The following is a 15,781-nucleotide window of genomic DNA, read 5'->3' as shown; positions in this document are numbered from 1 at the left end:
TTTGTCACAATCTGTGTTATAACAATTTTTTTTTTGCTCCGAATAAAAATCAAAATAATCTCTGGACTAATAAAAATGGAAAATTTCACCCACAAATGAATTTTAAAAAAAGCAATCCCAAAATAGGTTGGACAATGTAGAGTGCTATTATGGGAATTGCATTTGAAGCTTAAACTACACAGTGAACCATTGCACCCATTACAGTGATATGTCTGTGAAGCAATGGGAAAGGGGATGAAGCCTCTTGACCAGAAGTGTTGCTGCAACTAAGGACTCACGTGAGGTGGGACTGATGGTAAAAAACAGGAGAAAGTACAGGAACCTGGACCATTTCTACAGCCCCATGCAAAACAGGCCCAATCATATGAGGAGGCCAATTTGTGTGTTATTGAGATGACAAACTGGCAATTCTGCCATCTAACTGGAATCAAGTAAGTATTCTGTGCGTGGGAGGGAGGAGGTGGAGACAGACTGGGAGGGAGTTTGCTGAACAAAATTAAATGAAAGCTACATAAGCTAAATATGTATTTAATATGTAAATATTGCTCGGGCATGTAGGACTGAAATCAGGAAGGCTACATCACACCTGGCGTTGCAGCTAGCGAGAGATGTTAAGAGTAACAAGAAGGGTTTCTTCAGATATGTTGACAACAAGAAGAAAGTCAAGGAAAGTGTGGGCCCCTTACTGAATCAGGAAAGCAACCTAGTGACAGAGGATGTGGAAAAAGCTAATGTACTCAGTGCTTTTTTTTGCCTCTCTCTTCATGAACAAGGTCAGCTCCCAGACTACTCCTCACCTCACCTCACCCCCCAGAAAAATCATGGAGCATGTCCTCAAGGAATCAATTCTGAAGCACTTAGACGAGAGGAAAGTGATCAGGAACAGTCAGCATGGATTCACCAAGGGAAAGTCATGCCTGACTAATCTAATTGCCTTCTATGATGAGATAACTGGTTCTGTGGATGAAGGGAAAGCAGTGGACGTGTTATTCCTTGACTTTAGCAAAGCTTTTGACACAGTCTCCCGCAATTATTCTTGTCAGCAAGTTAAAGAAATATGGGCTGGATGGATGCACTACACGGTGGGTAGAAAGTTGGCTAGAATGTTGGGCTCAACGGGTAGTGATCAATGGCTCCATGTCTAGTTGGCAGCCGATATCTAGCAGAGTGCCCCAAGAGTCGGTCCTGGGACCGGTTTTGTTCAATATCTTCATAAATGATCTGGAGGATGGTGAGGATTGCACCCTCAGCAAGTTTGCGGATGACACTAAACTGGGAGGAGTGGTAGATACGCTGGAGGGTAGGGACAGGATACAGAGGGACCTAGACAAATTGGAGGATTGGGCCAAAAGAAATCTGATGAGGTTCAACAAGGATAAGTGCAGAGTCCTGAACTTAGGACAGAAGAATCCAATGCACCGCTACAGACTAGGGACCGAATAGCTAGGAAGAAGTTCTGCAAAGAAGGACCTACGGGTGACAGTGGATGAGAAGCTGGATATGAGTCAACAGTGTGCCCTTGTTGCCAAGAAGGCCAATGGCATTTTGGGGTGTATAAGTAGGGGCATTGCCAGCAGATCGAGGGACTTGATTGTTCCCCCCTATTCGACATTGGTGAGGCCTCATCTGGAGTACTGTGTCCAGTTTTGGGCCCCACACTACAAGAAGGATGTGGATAAATTGGAGAGAGTCCAGCGAAGGGCAACAAAAATGATTAGGGGTCTGGAACACATGACTTATGAGGAGAGGCTGAAGGAACTGGGATTGTTTAGTCTACGGAAGAGAAGAATGAGGGGGGATTTGATAGCTGCTTTTAACTACCTGAAAGGTGGATCCAAAGAGGATGGACCTAGACTATTCTCAGTGGTAGAAGATGACAGGACAAGGAGCAATGGTCTCAAGTTGCAGTGGGGGAGCTTTAGGTTGGATATTAGGAAAAACTCTCTCACTAGGAGGGTGGTGAAACACTGGAATGCATTACCTAGGGAGGTGGTGGAATCCCCTTCCTTAGAAGTTTTTAAGATCAGGCTTGACAAAGCCCTGGCTGGGATGATTTAGTTGGGGATTGGTCCTGCTCTGGGCAGGGGGTTGGACTAGATGACCTCCAGAGGTCCCTTCCAACTCTGATATTCTATGATTCTAAACTAGAAAAAGGCACTCACTCTCAAATAAGAGTGTCCACATGGGGAGCTGTACTGGTATAATTACAGTGGTATAGTTATACTAGCAATTTATTGAAGTATTCAATGCCTAATAGACCTGGTATTTATGGGATTGAAATTTAAATTCCATTCTGTGCTAAGGATGGACTGGCTGATTCTCAGACCCCAGCACTAACTACTATAGAGAAGCCACGATCTGTCATGTACCATTCTCTTGACTTCAAGTTCTCTGTACAAACACTGATGAACAAGAAGCTAAAGCCAAGAAATGCATGGAGAGTCTGTCAGTTTTCCTAACATTCAGGACACAGATTATATATGCCTCTCTTTTGTACTGTGTATTCCTAAACTCACCTATAAGTGTGGCTATTCGTGATGGACTATTACTTGAAGCACTCAGTCCTGCTCTAACTCAAGTCAATGAGAATTTTTCCACCATCTTAAATAGGAGGAGTAGATATATGCCTCAGTGCTATAACCAGGTTCTCTGGTATTGCCATTTAACATTTTACCTCTGCTTCTGAAAAATCATTGCGTGTTTTGGAGTTTCCTATAATATGAACTCAAAGAGAAATATAGGATTATGAAGTTTTTAAAGCATTTATTATACAGTTTTGGTCTGTTTGGTTTTTGCAATACTTGGATTTTTTTTCCCCAGGACATGGGTATTAAGCACATGATGGAGTGGCTTATACATCAAAGATGTGTATGAGCCATAGTAAAAATGCTTGCAAAAACACATGAAAAGAAATAATGCACAGTGGACCATTTTTGAACTGCAGTTTCATGTTAGGCTGTTTGGGATTAAAAAACAAACAAAGTTGTCATAGATTATGGAAGTAAAAACTGGCAATAGTTTAATTTATCTAGCCATTTTTAGCATAGCCAATTCTCAACTCTAATCTGGACACCTGAAGACACACTGCTCACTGAATTTATCAAAGTGCTAAACAGGAGGTGGAAGTGAGGATCCTACTAGACTCTGTTTTCTCAATTGCCGGTCTGTTGCTGCTGTCTGCCAAGGACAGGGTCTAAAGCAGGGGTTCTCAAACTGGGGTCGGGACCCCTCAGGGGGTCATGAGGTTATTACATGGGGGGGCGCGAGCTGTCAATCTCCACCCCAAACTCCGCTTTGCCTCCAGCATTTATAATGGTGTTAAATATATAAAAAAGTGTGTTTAACTTATACGGGGAGGGGGTCACACTCAGAGGCTTGCTATGTCAAAGGGGTCACCAGTAAAAAAGTTTGAGAGCCACTGATTGCTCAGTTCAGATCTTCTGCAACTAAGCTGAGCTGGGCGCAGCTAATGTTCCCTGCTCAGCATGCCCCGACCTGCCCTTATATGGAGTTGCTCAACAATGGGCCTTAAGTATGGGTATGTCTAGAAAGCAGCAGGGAGGTGTGATTCCCAGAGCCTGTAGACAGACACGTTCTAGTTCTAGTCAAACTAGCACCTACAAGTAGTAGTGTGGCTGTGGCGACATGGGCTGCGGCTAGGGCTAGGAACTCAAAAACAATCCTGCCTGACCCCCGAGGTATTTACTGGGGCAGCTAGCCCAAGCTGCCGCCTGTGCTACCATGGCCCCACTGCTCGTTTTAGAAACTAGTTCAAACAGAACTAACAAGTTTACGTTCACCTCTGCTGGAAATCACACCTCTCAGCTGCTGTGGACACATACCTTCATGCAGTGGTTCTCAAACTTTTGTACTGGTGACCCCTTTCAAATAGCAAGCCTCTCAGTGTGACCCCCCCCTTATAAATTAAAAACAATTTTTTATATATTTAACACCATTTATAAATGCTGGAGGCAAAGCTGGGTTTGGGGTGGAGACTGACACATCGTGACCCCCCATGTAATAACCTCGCGACCCCCTGAGGGGTCCCGACCCCAGTTTGAGAACCCCTACCTTAATGTGTATTGGGAGAGGACGGGGGAGTTCTGCCTCTTCCCCATGCACAGTGTTACTTCAGATAAGCAATTCGCAAAAGCCCTGGCTCAGCACTTCTTTCAGGGATCAGTTCTCTCAGCTAACAAGTGAAATTATGGGGACCAATGAAAAGATGTGAGATTCCCCCTATCACCAAAGTCAGCGAAAAACCCCATCACATTGAATTATAAAAGCTCACAAACATATATCTGACTTAAGTTTCTTTTTCATTTACCACCATAAGACCACTTTTTTTTTGTTTGGTATACTACATTTTCCATCTCAAACTGAGATTTGTATGCCGTGTTTCAGTCCAGAATAAATTTTAAGGCTGAGGTATCATGAAAGTGCTGACACACCAGAAGAGTAGCAATGCTAAGAGAACCAATAAAATGATAAATAACACTGGCAGGACACTAAAGTGTACAGACCTTACCATCCCCCCCCGCTTCATGCCTGCTGCTTCTGGTTATGGCTTAGTCAAAAATAGGTATAGTGCTAATGAGTGTTGTACAGCAAACAGATGAGGATCGATTCAGAATTAAGTAAAGCCTTTTTTTTCCTAGAGTGGGAGTTATTAACAAGGAACTGGATAGGTGGGAGAGCTTTTTTTTTTTAAAAATGTAACTAATGGATTGTGAAAGTCGTTCAGAGGATGAATTTCCAGGAGCTACAATCAAGGAATTCTTGATGGCAGATCCTAGGGTTTGGAATTAATTCCCAGTGGGATTCTGTCACTTTGATAGCAGGATGCAAAATGGACCTTTTTGTTCAGATGCTTTTCCAATAAAATGTTGCAATCCCCACTGGTAATTAGGCTCTTGGCTCTAGTCCTTTCAGTAAGTATAGTTTGATAATTGCAAGGGGTTGTGGAATATAGTATGATTTTCTTTTAAATTATACAAAAGTCTAGTACTACTAATGGGTGTCGTATAATGCATGCGAGAAATAAATCCATTGTATACTCCTTTGCAGAAAAATATCCACATTCGCTACTGTACCTTGTCATAGCATTGTGACCAAAAAAATCTGACAGTGTTAGCAAAAGGGTTTCTCAGATGTATTGTAGGCCATAGGACTAGCCTACTATATCATAGCCTGTCTTTATTTACTGGTTTGAGTTATATTATTATATTTGGCTTATATTTTTATATTAAATAACTTTAGTAAACATTACTTCATTATATTTGGCTGTAACACAAGGAAACTACTGGCCTGTATCCTGTACGATTAGCTAAAGCAAGTTAGCATAAGTATTTGTAACGTTTAGCATAGATAAATGGCCTACCAGTTACCCTTTAGATTTTAGGGAATTTAATGTTCTTATCAAAGATTTTTGCGACCTACAGGTAACTACAAGGTACACTGCAAGAACATGGAAGTAATGGTCCAGGTCAAAGGTAACAGGTTTTGAGAATGAGATAACTGGCATTAATATGTATGGCTACGCTGTTAATATGTATGAATATGCTAGCCTCTAGAGTAAGTGTGCCCTAAGATTATATGGGTGAGGAAATAAGATTTGGGCATGGAATGTTGGGCACTGACATGAATATTCAGGAGAGTGCAAAGACCCTATAAAAGGGCAAAAGCACCATGTGAAGGGGTACTCTATCCAACTAGTTTAGTTCCCTTTTGTTCTTTTTGTCTTTAGCTTTTCGCTTGGCTTTTTCAATACAACAGCTACACAACATTTGACCCTTCTCTCCACCATCTTGGACACTGACGAACTTGAAACATCGGACTCATTTGTCATACCAGAGACAAGGCGGATCCTCTGTCTGCCATCACCAGGTCCACTCAGGAAGGGTGTGAGTCTGCTAATCTAAGCAGCTTTTGTAAGGAATGATACCATAAGTATCCCCAGAACTCTATTATTTTTTTTTTGATTCTGTGGTTTTGAGCTTTGATAACTTTTTCCTTTATTTTAATAAAAATCTCTCAAGTTCAGCTTTGATCTCAGCATGAGCATTCTAGCCACACACCCTGAGGGTCCTTAAAAAATATTGAACTCTCTACATTTAATTCTGTGTAGCCTGATTTCAGGACAAGAACCTGATTATTTTCTGGTCAGATCATGGGTGAGCCTATAACAATAGACAACCCGCTAAAAATCAGGTTAACAGCATTCATATACATTCTTACCCTTTTTCAGCACTTGCGTGGACTGCAGAAACAATCCCTTCCAGGATCTGAAGTGGGTCTTTTATCAAAGTACATTCAGCACCCTTGTCACTGTTAAAAGAATCAAACAAAACCAGTTTATACAAAACCATGATTATTTTAGAATAAAGGTTTCTGGACACACTATCTAATTTTGTCTGTACACCTGAAGGTCATTTATGAATATTCAATAAATGTGACAACTTTAGCAGTTTTCTTACTTGATTAGTACCTTTTATCTCTTTGTCATATGTGATGTGAGGAGCAAAAATGGAAATAAACAACAGGAGAAAACAACAGAACTCAAATGCACTTTAAGGGAAAAATCTGGAGAGTTGAAATGGCCTGGAACATTTGGTATTCTTCAGAATGCCCATTTCAAACCTGGCCCAGGTGAAAAATTACAGAAATGCACTGGCAAAATCTGCAGGGTAACATGATTCAGTGTGGGTATGTTCCTCCACTGATTATTAATAGACTAAAGGCTATGCACAAAACGTGTCACCATACTTTCTCTTCAAGAATCAGTCTGCCTATGATTAAATACAATAATTATGAATCATGTCTCCAGTCAGGGAATTTCCACAGTTGGGACACACTACACGTCAGAAGATGATAAAAGTTGGAGTGGCTGTTGTTAGCTACTTATCTAAAGATAAAAGTTGCAGTGCTCTTTAAACATTTGTCTTATGGAATGAAATTTCAAATTTTTATATGAAGTCTAGAGAAATAAACATGAAAAATGACTGAATATTTACGGGGAAACTGAATTACACTAGCACTTTAAGCCTCAAGTCTCTTTTCATACAAACTGTTATAAGGACACTGATGGTTAAGCTGACCTGTCTATTTTAGGGTGGCTCATTTTAGTTTTTAAGAACTAAGGATGCTAGACAAATGCTTCCAAAACTCGGTTTGCTAAGAACAACTCAACCACCAGAGATAGATTATACCCTCCCTTCAATTCATCAGGACAGTACAGTTATTGTATCATTAGAATAAGTGTCAGCCTTTTTCTATACCAGAGAACTATGGCTTCCTACTAATTCAAAAAATGTCAAAGGCATCAATGACTGCTCCGCCAAAGATGAGATAACCCAAAGAGTATCAGATATTGCAATATGCAGAGGAATAATTACAGTGCTTTTCACATTTACCCTTAGAGTTATGGTAGTTTCTACAACCTTGTAATTTATGCAACTGCAGAGGGACAATATGTGCCCTGGCTAAGAAAATAACTACTCTACACAGGTGACCCTTGAGGAAAGTATAGACGTGCAGGTTTTGAAACCTTAGCAGATTTTCTTCTTTGATGTTGATTAGTAGTCACAGTCTATGTCAATACCATTGGATCAGTAGATTAAAAATGACTGAATGGCAAAAAACTACATTAATGCAGAGTTAAAGTTGTTTGGTGGCATGCCATCCCCCTGCAGAATGATGAGTTAAACAAAACTCAAACTTCTGAAAATCAGGAAATGCAGAGTTAAGGTTGCCCTCTACCAGTAATGCCCTGATTACACCCTGTTAATACACACTGCCAAAACCACAAGTGCTTAATGTTAGGGGGCTTATTCCTTCACTCACTTACTTCCCTGGTCCTTCTCGCATGAACAGAGAGCAACAATACCCGAAGTCCAAAGATGCAAACAATTTGATGTTTATTGGGACGAACTTCCAGCAAGCATGATTCCAGTTTCCTTCCTTAGTGTCCCCCTTCTGTGACGCCACAGAGCCTTACACCTGTGTCCCTGTTCCCATTCCTGCCCTTAGCCAAACATGATTCCAATTTCCTTACCCCCATTCCCTGTTCCCATTTCCCCCTTTAGCAAAACATGATTCCAATTTCCTTACTCCCATTCCCTGTTCCCATCTCCCCCACCCCCTCACTTCCTGATTGACTGCAGACTATATAGTAAAACTTGAGTTCTGCTTAGCTATACCTTAACCAATCATTTTCCTGAAATTTAACTAACCAATCCTAACATATTATAACATGATTACGTAACCAATTATACTCCACCACCTTAATTAGTTTACACCCAGCAATATTAATTATACAGCAGACAGGAACAATCACAGAACCAGACAGAGATTATACAGACAAACAATAGCAAAGTGAAAAGGAGTACTTGTGGCACCTTAGAGACTAACCAATTTATTTGAGCATAAGCTTTCGTGAACTACAGCTGACTTCATCGGATGCATACTGTGGAAAATACAGAAGATGTTTTTATACACACAAACCATGAAAAAATGGGTGTTTATCACTACAAAAGGATACAATTAACTTAGGCTTGAATAGAGCCTGAGAATGGTTGAGTCATTATAAAAAGTAACCTATTTCCCCTTGTTTATCCCCCCCCCCCCACTGTTCCTCAGATGTTCTTGTTAAACCCTAGATTTGTGCTGGAAATGGCCCACCCTGATTATCATACACATTGTAAGGAGCGTGATCACTTTAGATAAGATATTACCAGCAGGAGAGTGGGGCGGGGGAGGGGAGGGGAGAGAAAACCTTTTGTAGTGATAAACACCCATTTTTTCATGGTGTGTGTGTATAAAAAACATCTTCTGTATTTTCCACAGTGTGCATCCGATGAAGTGAGTTGTAGCTCACGAAAGCTTATGCTCAAATAAATTGGTTAGTCTCTAAGGTGCCACAAGTACTCCTTTTCTTTTTGCGAATACAGACTAACACAGCTGTTACTCTGAAACCTGTCAATAGCAAAGTGGGAACTATAATGACAAAACAATACAGAAGTGAAGATTTCACATCCCAGTTATTGATAAGTGAGTTCTTGCCAGACAGGATGCTATCAAACTAAGTTTCCTTTTACATTTTCTGGGCACTTCCCTTTCTCTGGAGGTGATAGGCGCTATCAGAACAGGTTATTGTATTCCTAACAGCCCAATAGCACCTTATTTCAATGGGACTAGTTTGGAATGTAAGGATGTGACCGTTCACTTCCCAGCTTATGGCTGCCTCTGCTGCTTAGCCAAAGGGCCTCAGACTGTCACAGTAAGAGAAGGACCTTACACCGGCAGACAGTGATTTTGATTCTTTCTTTTATACCTCTATAACTAGCCAAGTGATAAGAATACACCTAAATTCTTCGAGTACAGGCCTTTACCAACAGGCCTGAATATCTACATCCTAACACTTAAACGTACAAACTTTTCACCTCCTTTTACCACTCATTCATTCTAATCTACAGGATTCTATCTGACACTATTATAGGACAAAAAAAGGTTGAAATCTTCCTCCTCCCCTCCTCCTTTGAGCAATGCCTTGATAAACACATATGACACTGGCCTGTAAGATTCAGGAGGTTCCAGATCCTGGCATATACACTTAGCCAACTGCCCAGAAAGAATACCACATGTGTACAACTGAAGAATCACTTCACAGCCTTTTAAAACTCTCTTACACTTAAAGCATACCATCTTAACTTCCACTTCCACTTAACCATCATTAAAGTATTAGTCCTCTCATATTCTAGTTCACTGCTGACAATGTCCTTTGTAATAAAAGCCCTATTTCCTGATACTGACATAACCTACACAATTCTGCAAAGAAATGATGAATACTGCATCCTAAAGGTACATACGCACCTCTTTCCTTTCATCATGTGAGAGGGTGTGAAACACCCATCTCCTCATATCACAATCACAAACACATCTCTACAAAACAGAGCTAATTAGTGCCTCCACTAATCAATCCAGCTACACGTGACACTGACCACACTTTAGCTTGAGTACATGTTGATAATAAATGCTTAGACTGCTCGCATATCCCAGCTCACTACTGACAATAGCCCTAGTAATACCCTGTCCCATGCCCTGCTAATTATATAATGTGTGTAGAGCTTCTGTTTCTCAGAGTTTTTAATTTCAATTTTTAGGCTTATTTTTAGCGTTTTTTCCATTCTATATAGATGTTCAGAAGTCAGAGTTTCAAGGATCTCTTGTATACTGTAATGAGAAGATTTTTTTTTTCCAGGTACTTCCCAAAATTCTTGTCTACTTAATTTTTATTACAGGTATAAAAAATGCTCTAGATGATTAGTTTAAGCTTCACATCCTCGTTATTGAACCCCTGGTTGGTGTACTTGTCCCTACTGCGTTTTAACATAGTACTTTTTCATTTAGCACTGTTAGAGCACTCCAGGGAATCTTTAGTGTGAAACAGCAGGATCTACACGGACCAGTTAAAGTGCAACATGTGAGTGTGCTTTAGAAATCACACCCCCAAAGTCCACATGACTGCTCTGGATAGACAATCCCTTAGATATAAGCCAAGCAGCAGTGACATTTACCTATACAAACCAACTGCACTGTGAAAGGGATGAAGTCAACATGAATTGAGTAACCATTTCTGGTGTTTATTGGATAAATGCTAATTTCATTTTTCTCATATCGGGGATGTTTTATCAGCGTATTAGTTATAACCTAAAATCAGAAGCCCTAAATGTACACAGTTCTGCACTGAAATGATGCATACTAGATCTTGAAGGTTCACATGCAGTCCTTTCTTTTTGCTTTCACACATCAGCAGGCACAAAACTCAGATCGCATATCACACTCACAGCTCCTTAAATCACAAACGCACCTTTACCAAGCAGGAGGAACTATTGCCTTCATCAGTTCTTTTAGGTACACCTAACATGCTGATTGCACCTTGAGTGTATGCAAGTAATTCCCATTGATTACTGCCTATTGCAGGGAAACAGAAGAAAGGCGGCATGGGCAAACAGTTTTGTTTTCCTTTTTGTCCAATAATAGCATTCGATGGAATCCTGTGAGTGAGAGTGAATGGCTTGTAAAGGGAGGTGAAGAGCTTGTACATTTCAGCAACTGTGGGCTTGGCAGAGTAAAGGTATGTGTGTTAATAGAGTGTAACTGCTGAAAGAGGACAGAGTTAAGGTTGCAAAAGCATCCTTAACTCTGCATTTCCTGACTTTCAGAAGTTTGAGCCTTGCTCAACCCAGTGTTCTTCAAGGGGATGATATACCTTAAATTTGAATTAATGTAGGTTTTTTTGCCATTCAATTTCATAGGTTTATTTATTTATTTATTTTTCCCAAACAGAAAAGGATACATTGCTGGTAGGAATTAGCTGTCATTTCGGCAGTTGTAGATATCATGTCCCACAAGCTTGTTACTGAACCAGCTATCCTTCCCTCCCAACACGCACACCTTGCCAGCCATGCCCTTGACCCATTCACTGCATTCCCCCTCCAACCTGGCCCCCTCCCCACTACTGTACCTAGGTGCTCACCGCCCCCACATCACAAGCAGGGAATGGATTTCCAGGAAGACTTTACTTCCTTGTATACAAAATCTCTATTGCTGTCATTACCTCCCTTCTATAACTGACTCATACACAGTGCCTAGAGCGAAGAACAACTATGTTACAGTGGAATGGGGCTCCTGGTCATGTTTCAAAATGGTTGGAGGGTGGAGTTTGTGATAGGGCTGGTGGAAGAACTGAGGCAGGATTTCTGTTCCAAAATACTGAGCGTTTTATGTTTGAGAGAAAGATCCCCTAATCCCTGTCCAGTAGATGTACCCCATCTCCCAGAAACAGTGAGATGTCAGAGCTGGTAATGTTTCTATGCCATATAGTGCACATTGTCTGGTCAGCCCATTTCCAATTTCCTGATTAGTGTTCTTCCAAAACTTAATCGCTTTCATATTGACGCTGTAGAAATTATTCAGACTCTTGGCGAAATCTGAGAAGACAGCTCCTGCACACAAATCTCTGATGTGATCCAAATCTGCTCTCACACATTGTTTTGTGTATCCTAAGAATAAAGCCCAGATCAGCTCCACCCGAGTGAATCATCACAACGTCTAGTAGATCACAACTTCTTAGGTCACTGGTTAAATGCTGCAGTGTGGGCAAAACATGGAATCTCCCAGAATCCACGTGTTGGCAACTCTGGCAGCACACACATTTCTTTTCCTTGGTAGTCAGCTGCAAACGACCACTTTGTGTGTTGGGAAACTCATTAATCTGCTTCAAGATCTGGAAGCAGCCACTTGCCCTGCCTTGGGACCTGTAAAATATATATTTTCTCAAATACTCAGTCCAACACTTGCCTACCACCCACCCTCATTTCCTGCCCGCTCTGCAGCCGCAACTCCTCTACTTGTCTCTGTCCCTTCCCCAAAGTCCTCTGTCTCCAGCTCCTCCCCACCCCACATAACAAAAAAGTTGATTAGACTGGCTGCTGACTATTCTGCTGTGTTCGCAGTAAACCTCCCCTAAAATAAATACACATTGTAACAGAGACAACGTGTAGCAAGCTTTCTGAGTTATTAAATTTCTATTGCACAGGAGTACAAACTTCTGGAGAAGAAACATCAGTGGAGGGGTGTTCACCAGGAACAGCGACATGGGCACATTCCCCCAAACTACCCAGGCAAGCATAAGTTGGCTGCAAAGAAAACAGCTCATTGTGTTTTTCTGTCATGGCACATGTGCACTATAATCCTTCCACAGTGCACGTCTACACAAGCTAAGAAGTGAACATTTTCTTAAATATCTTAAATTTATTTTCTTAATTAAAGTTCACAATTTGGGTTCTCCAAATACATAATTAGTGCATGGCACCCATTTCGGTCAAACTTGACTTGCTGCAGCCCTAAACATCTCTCCACCTAATACACCTCCCCCCACCCAGGGAGCATTCACGTGTCCAATTTCCCCTCTCCCCCACCCAGTACTTTAACTATATTCCCCAAAAATAAAATTGCCACCTATGACTCTCAGATTGCTGCAGCCTCCAGTCATTCAGTCCAAAACTTTTTTTCCTTAGGTGGGAACTTGTAATTAACTTATCCGTAGTTATGTTAATTGATGGATGAGTTCACAGACATCAAACTCAAACACATCTGTGATTCATCCAGTCATGAGTATCGCTCAGTTTAACAGTATAAGGCAGCACACAGAAACCATATTTGTAGGGCCTGTAACTCAGGAAATCCTCAAATGACCCCAAATTTGGATCACTAATGCTGACGTGCACTCCAAGAGGCACATCATATTTCAAAGCACTCCAAGTAACCATTTGTATTTTACTGCGCTTACAAGAATCGAACTTTAAAGCATATAAAATGGCGAGAATGGAAACCCTGCAGTCATTTTTCTGTATTGATAAATGGACATAAAAATTACATTTTCCTAAGTACCACTGTCAATTTGGGTCCCCCAAATATTTAGTGGGTGCCATGAACTAACTTGGGTAAAACTTAACAGAGTGAGACCAACATCACATCAATAGTTTGATGTCTAGCTCTTTGTAAAAAAAACCCAACCAACCAACCAACTAAAACCAACCAACCAACCAAACCCCACCCACCTAGAAACATGCAGAAGTAATAAACCATATGAAAGAATGGGGATGCTGAAAAAGGGAACCTGTAATAAGGACAAAACAGAGCTATATGCACAATGAAATGGTTTCCATTCTGTTTAAAAAAATAACAAGAAGGAAACAAAAATAAAATTTCAAATACTGGCATAGAATCAAGAGAGCTATACCATTTAAACTCACATTATTAGAGATTCTTCTGGAGACTGACTTGAAATTTCCCATCTTGTCTTGTTGGACCTGATCCGTTTTTTGGACTAGCTTGTGCAATAAGGGAATTTGTTTTTCATATATATCATCAAATATACAAAGAACTGTAAGAGTGATTTAAAAAACACAATCCAAACAGAGAAATATGGTTCTGTGAGGTACAGAGGGAATGAGGATGGTTTTGTGGTTAAAGTACAGGACTAGGAATGAGGAGATATGAGACCTATTCCTAGCTCTGCAACAGGACTTTCTGTGATTTACTTTTCCAGTCATTTAAGATACACCTTTTCTATGGATAACCAAATTTTATGCCATAGGAGAGTGTTTTTCACTAATTTTGGGTTCCTCAGGTTTTGGATGGCCAAAAACCTGAAACACCTCCAGGACTTGATTTTTTTAAAAAGCTCTGGGTGACTTCATTGGGAAGTGCAAATGTACCTCTGGAAATCATGCTATGTAACTCAAACTGGGCTCATCTGAAACAACAGAAATTAAAGGATATTTCTGAAAACTGAGGCCTTAACATCTCTGTGTTTCAATTATCACATATGTGAAGCAGGGACAATATTTACTTTCCCAGGATAATGTTAATTCATTAATGTTTATAGAGTAATTTGAGATAGTCACACGGAAGGTGATGTAGAAAGGCAAGTGTTATTCCACCAGAAAATGGGTAAGTTGGCCCTTTTTCCGAAAGTGGAAAGTCTAGTTATCCATGGTAAGGATGTATTTTAAAATAAAACAGAAAGTAACTCAATTAATTGTAAACAAATAATGTTAATTTCTAAAATATATGGTTGGAAGCAAATATTTTTCTTCTTAAAAACCTGATACTATCTGAGTTGCCTTAAAATTGGTTAGGACAATGAAAAAGAATTACAATTCAAAAGACTTTTACATGACAAACAATCATCCGCTAAATTTTTACAAGGAATACAGTTTTCTTATTTTCCTCCTAATTAACAGTAAAATCATCAGAAGCTACTGACAAAAGCAAACATAATTAATGAAACATTAGTCCTTCACACAGATTACATGGTATTTTGTGTGCGTTTTTCTCTCTCCCCCCCCTTACATCCCCCTCCCAAGAAACCTAGAAGTTTTAAGGTGAAGACTGCATGAGTCTAGTATAAACAAACTGATAAAGGCTCATTTTAATTTCAGTTCAGCTGCAGAAAAACAACATGAATTTAATCAAAAAGTTCCTCAAGAGCAATAAAAAAATTACAAAGAATGCTTAAAAGGCAAATAAATTAAACACAGCTAAATCTTTTCACTTAATTACATTATTCACTGAAAATCTTTGATGCCTTCCTTAGCCTAACTTTCCATCCTGTTATATTTGTGCAGCCCTTCGACAGCGAACAGCGGAGAGGCTAACAGAGGGAGTTTGCCTGGGATCTGTCTGAGAGGAAATATGCTAAGTGCTGCATTGGGGGGCTGTGTTGGTGAGTATCTGAGTGTCTGCTGCGGGGATGGGGACAGTTTGTCAATTTGACTGTGTGCTTCATTGTTTGAAAAGCGTGAATTGGGAGTGCTTTGTTCCAGGTGAGCCTTGAGTGGGCCTGACAGTTGTAAAAAGCCAGTCAGCTGCGAACCAGGTGAGTGGCGAACAGCGGAGAGGCTAACAGAGGGAGCTCGCCTGGGGAGAGCCCACTGAGGCTTTCATCTTGCAGGCTTCTCTGAGTACTTACTACAACACCTGAGGAAACTCGTAGAAGGAAGGTAATATGGATGGTGAGCTTTCAGCTGTTGTTACCTGCATAGGATGTGTCATGTTTCTCTTTCTTCCACAGGACAGAAGCGACTTTGTCTGTACAAAGTGCAAGCTGGTCTCCATATTGAAAGAGAAGGTTCAAGGTCTGGAGAAACAACTATTGACCCTGCGTTGCATAAGAGAAACTGAAGATTTCCTGGACAGACATCAGGATATGCTT

The 15,781-nt window shown here is 40.6% G+C and overlaps 1 protein-coding gene across 1 annotated transcript in view; it reads right to left on the bottom strand.

The window, feature by feature from the left end:
* The window catches only part of NBAS (NBAS subunit of NRZ tethering complex), a 407,958-nt gene that overhangs the window by 86,988 nt on the left and 305,189 nt on the right, over positions 1–15,781 (bottom strand). The window contains exon 47 of the mRNA XM_084622071.1: positions 6,238–6,327. Within this exon, the coding sequence (XP_084478197.1) occupies positions 6,238–6,327 (90 nt within the window). The remainder of the gene's footprint in view (positions 1–6,237; positions 6,328–15,781) is intronic.

Source organism: Lepidochelys olivacea, assembly GCF_965140295.1.
Source record: "Lepidochelys olivacea isolate rLepOli2 genome assembly, chromosome: 3".
Taxonomy (NCBI): Eukaryota; Metazoa; Chordata; order Testudines; family Cheloniidae; genus Lepidochelys; species Lepidochelys olivacea.
Note: the sequence above shows the minus strand (reverse complement) of the source record. Positions and strands in the feature narration are given on the sequence as shown.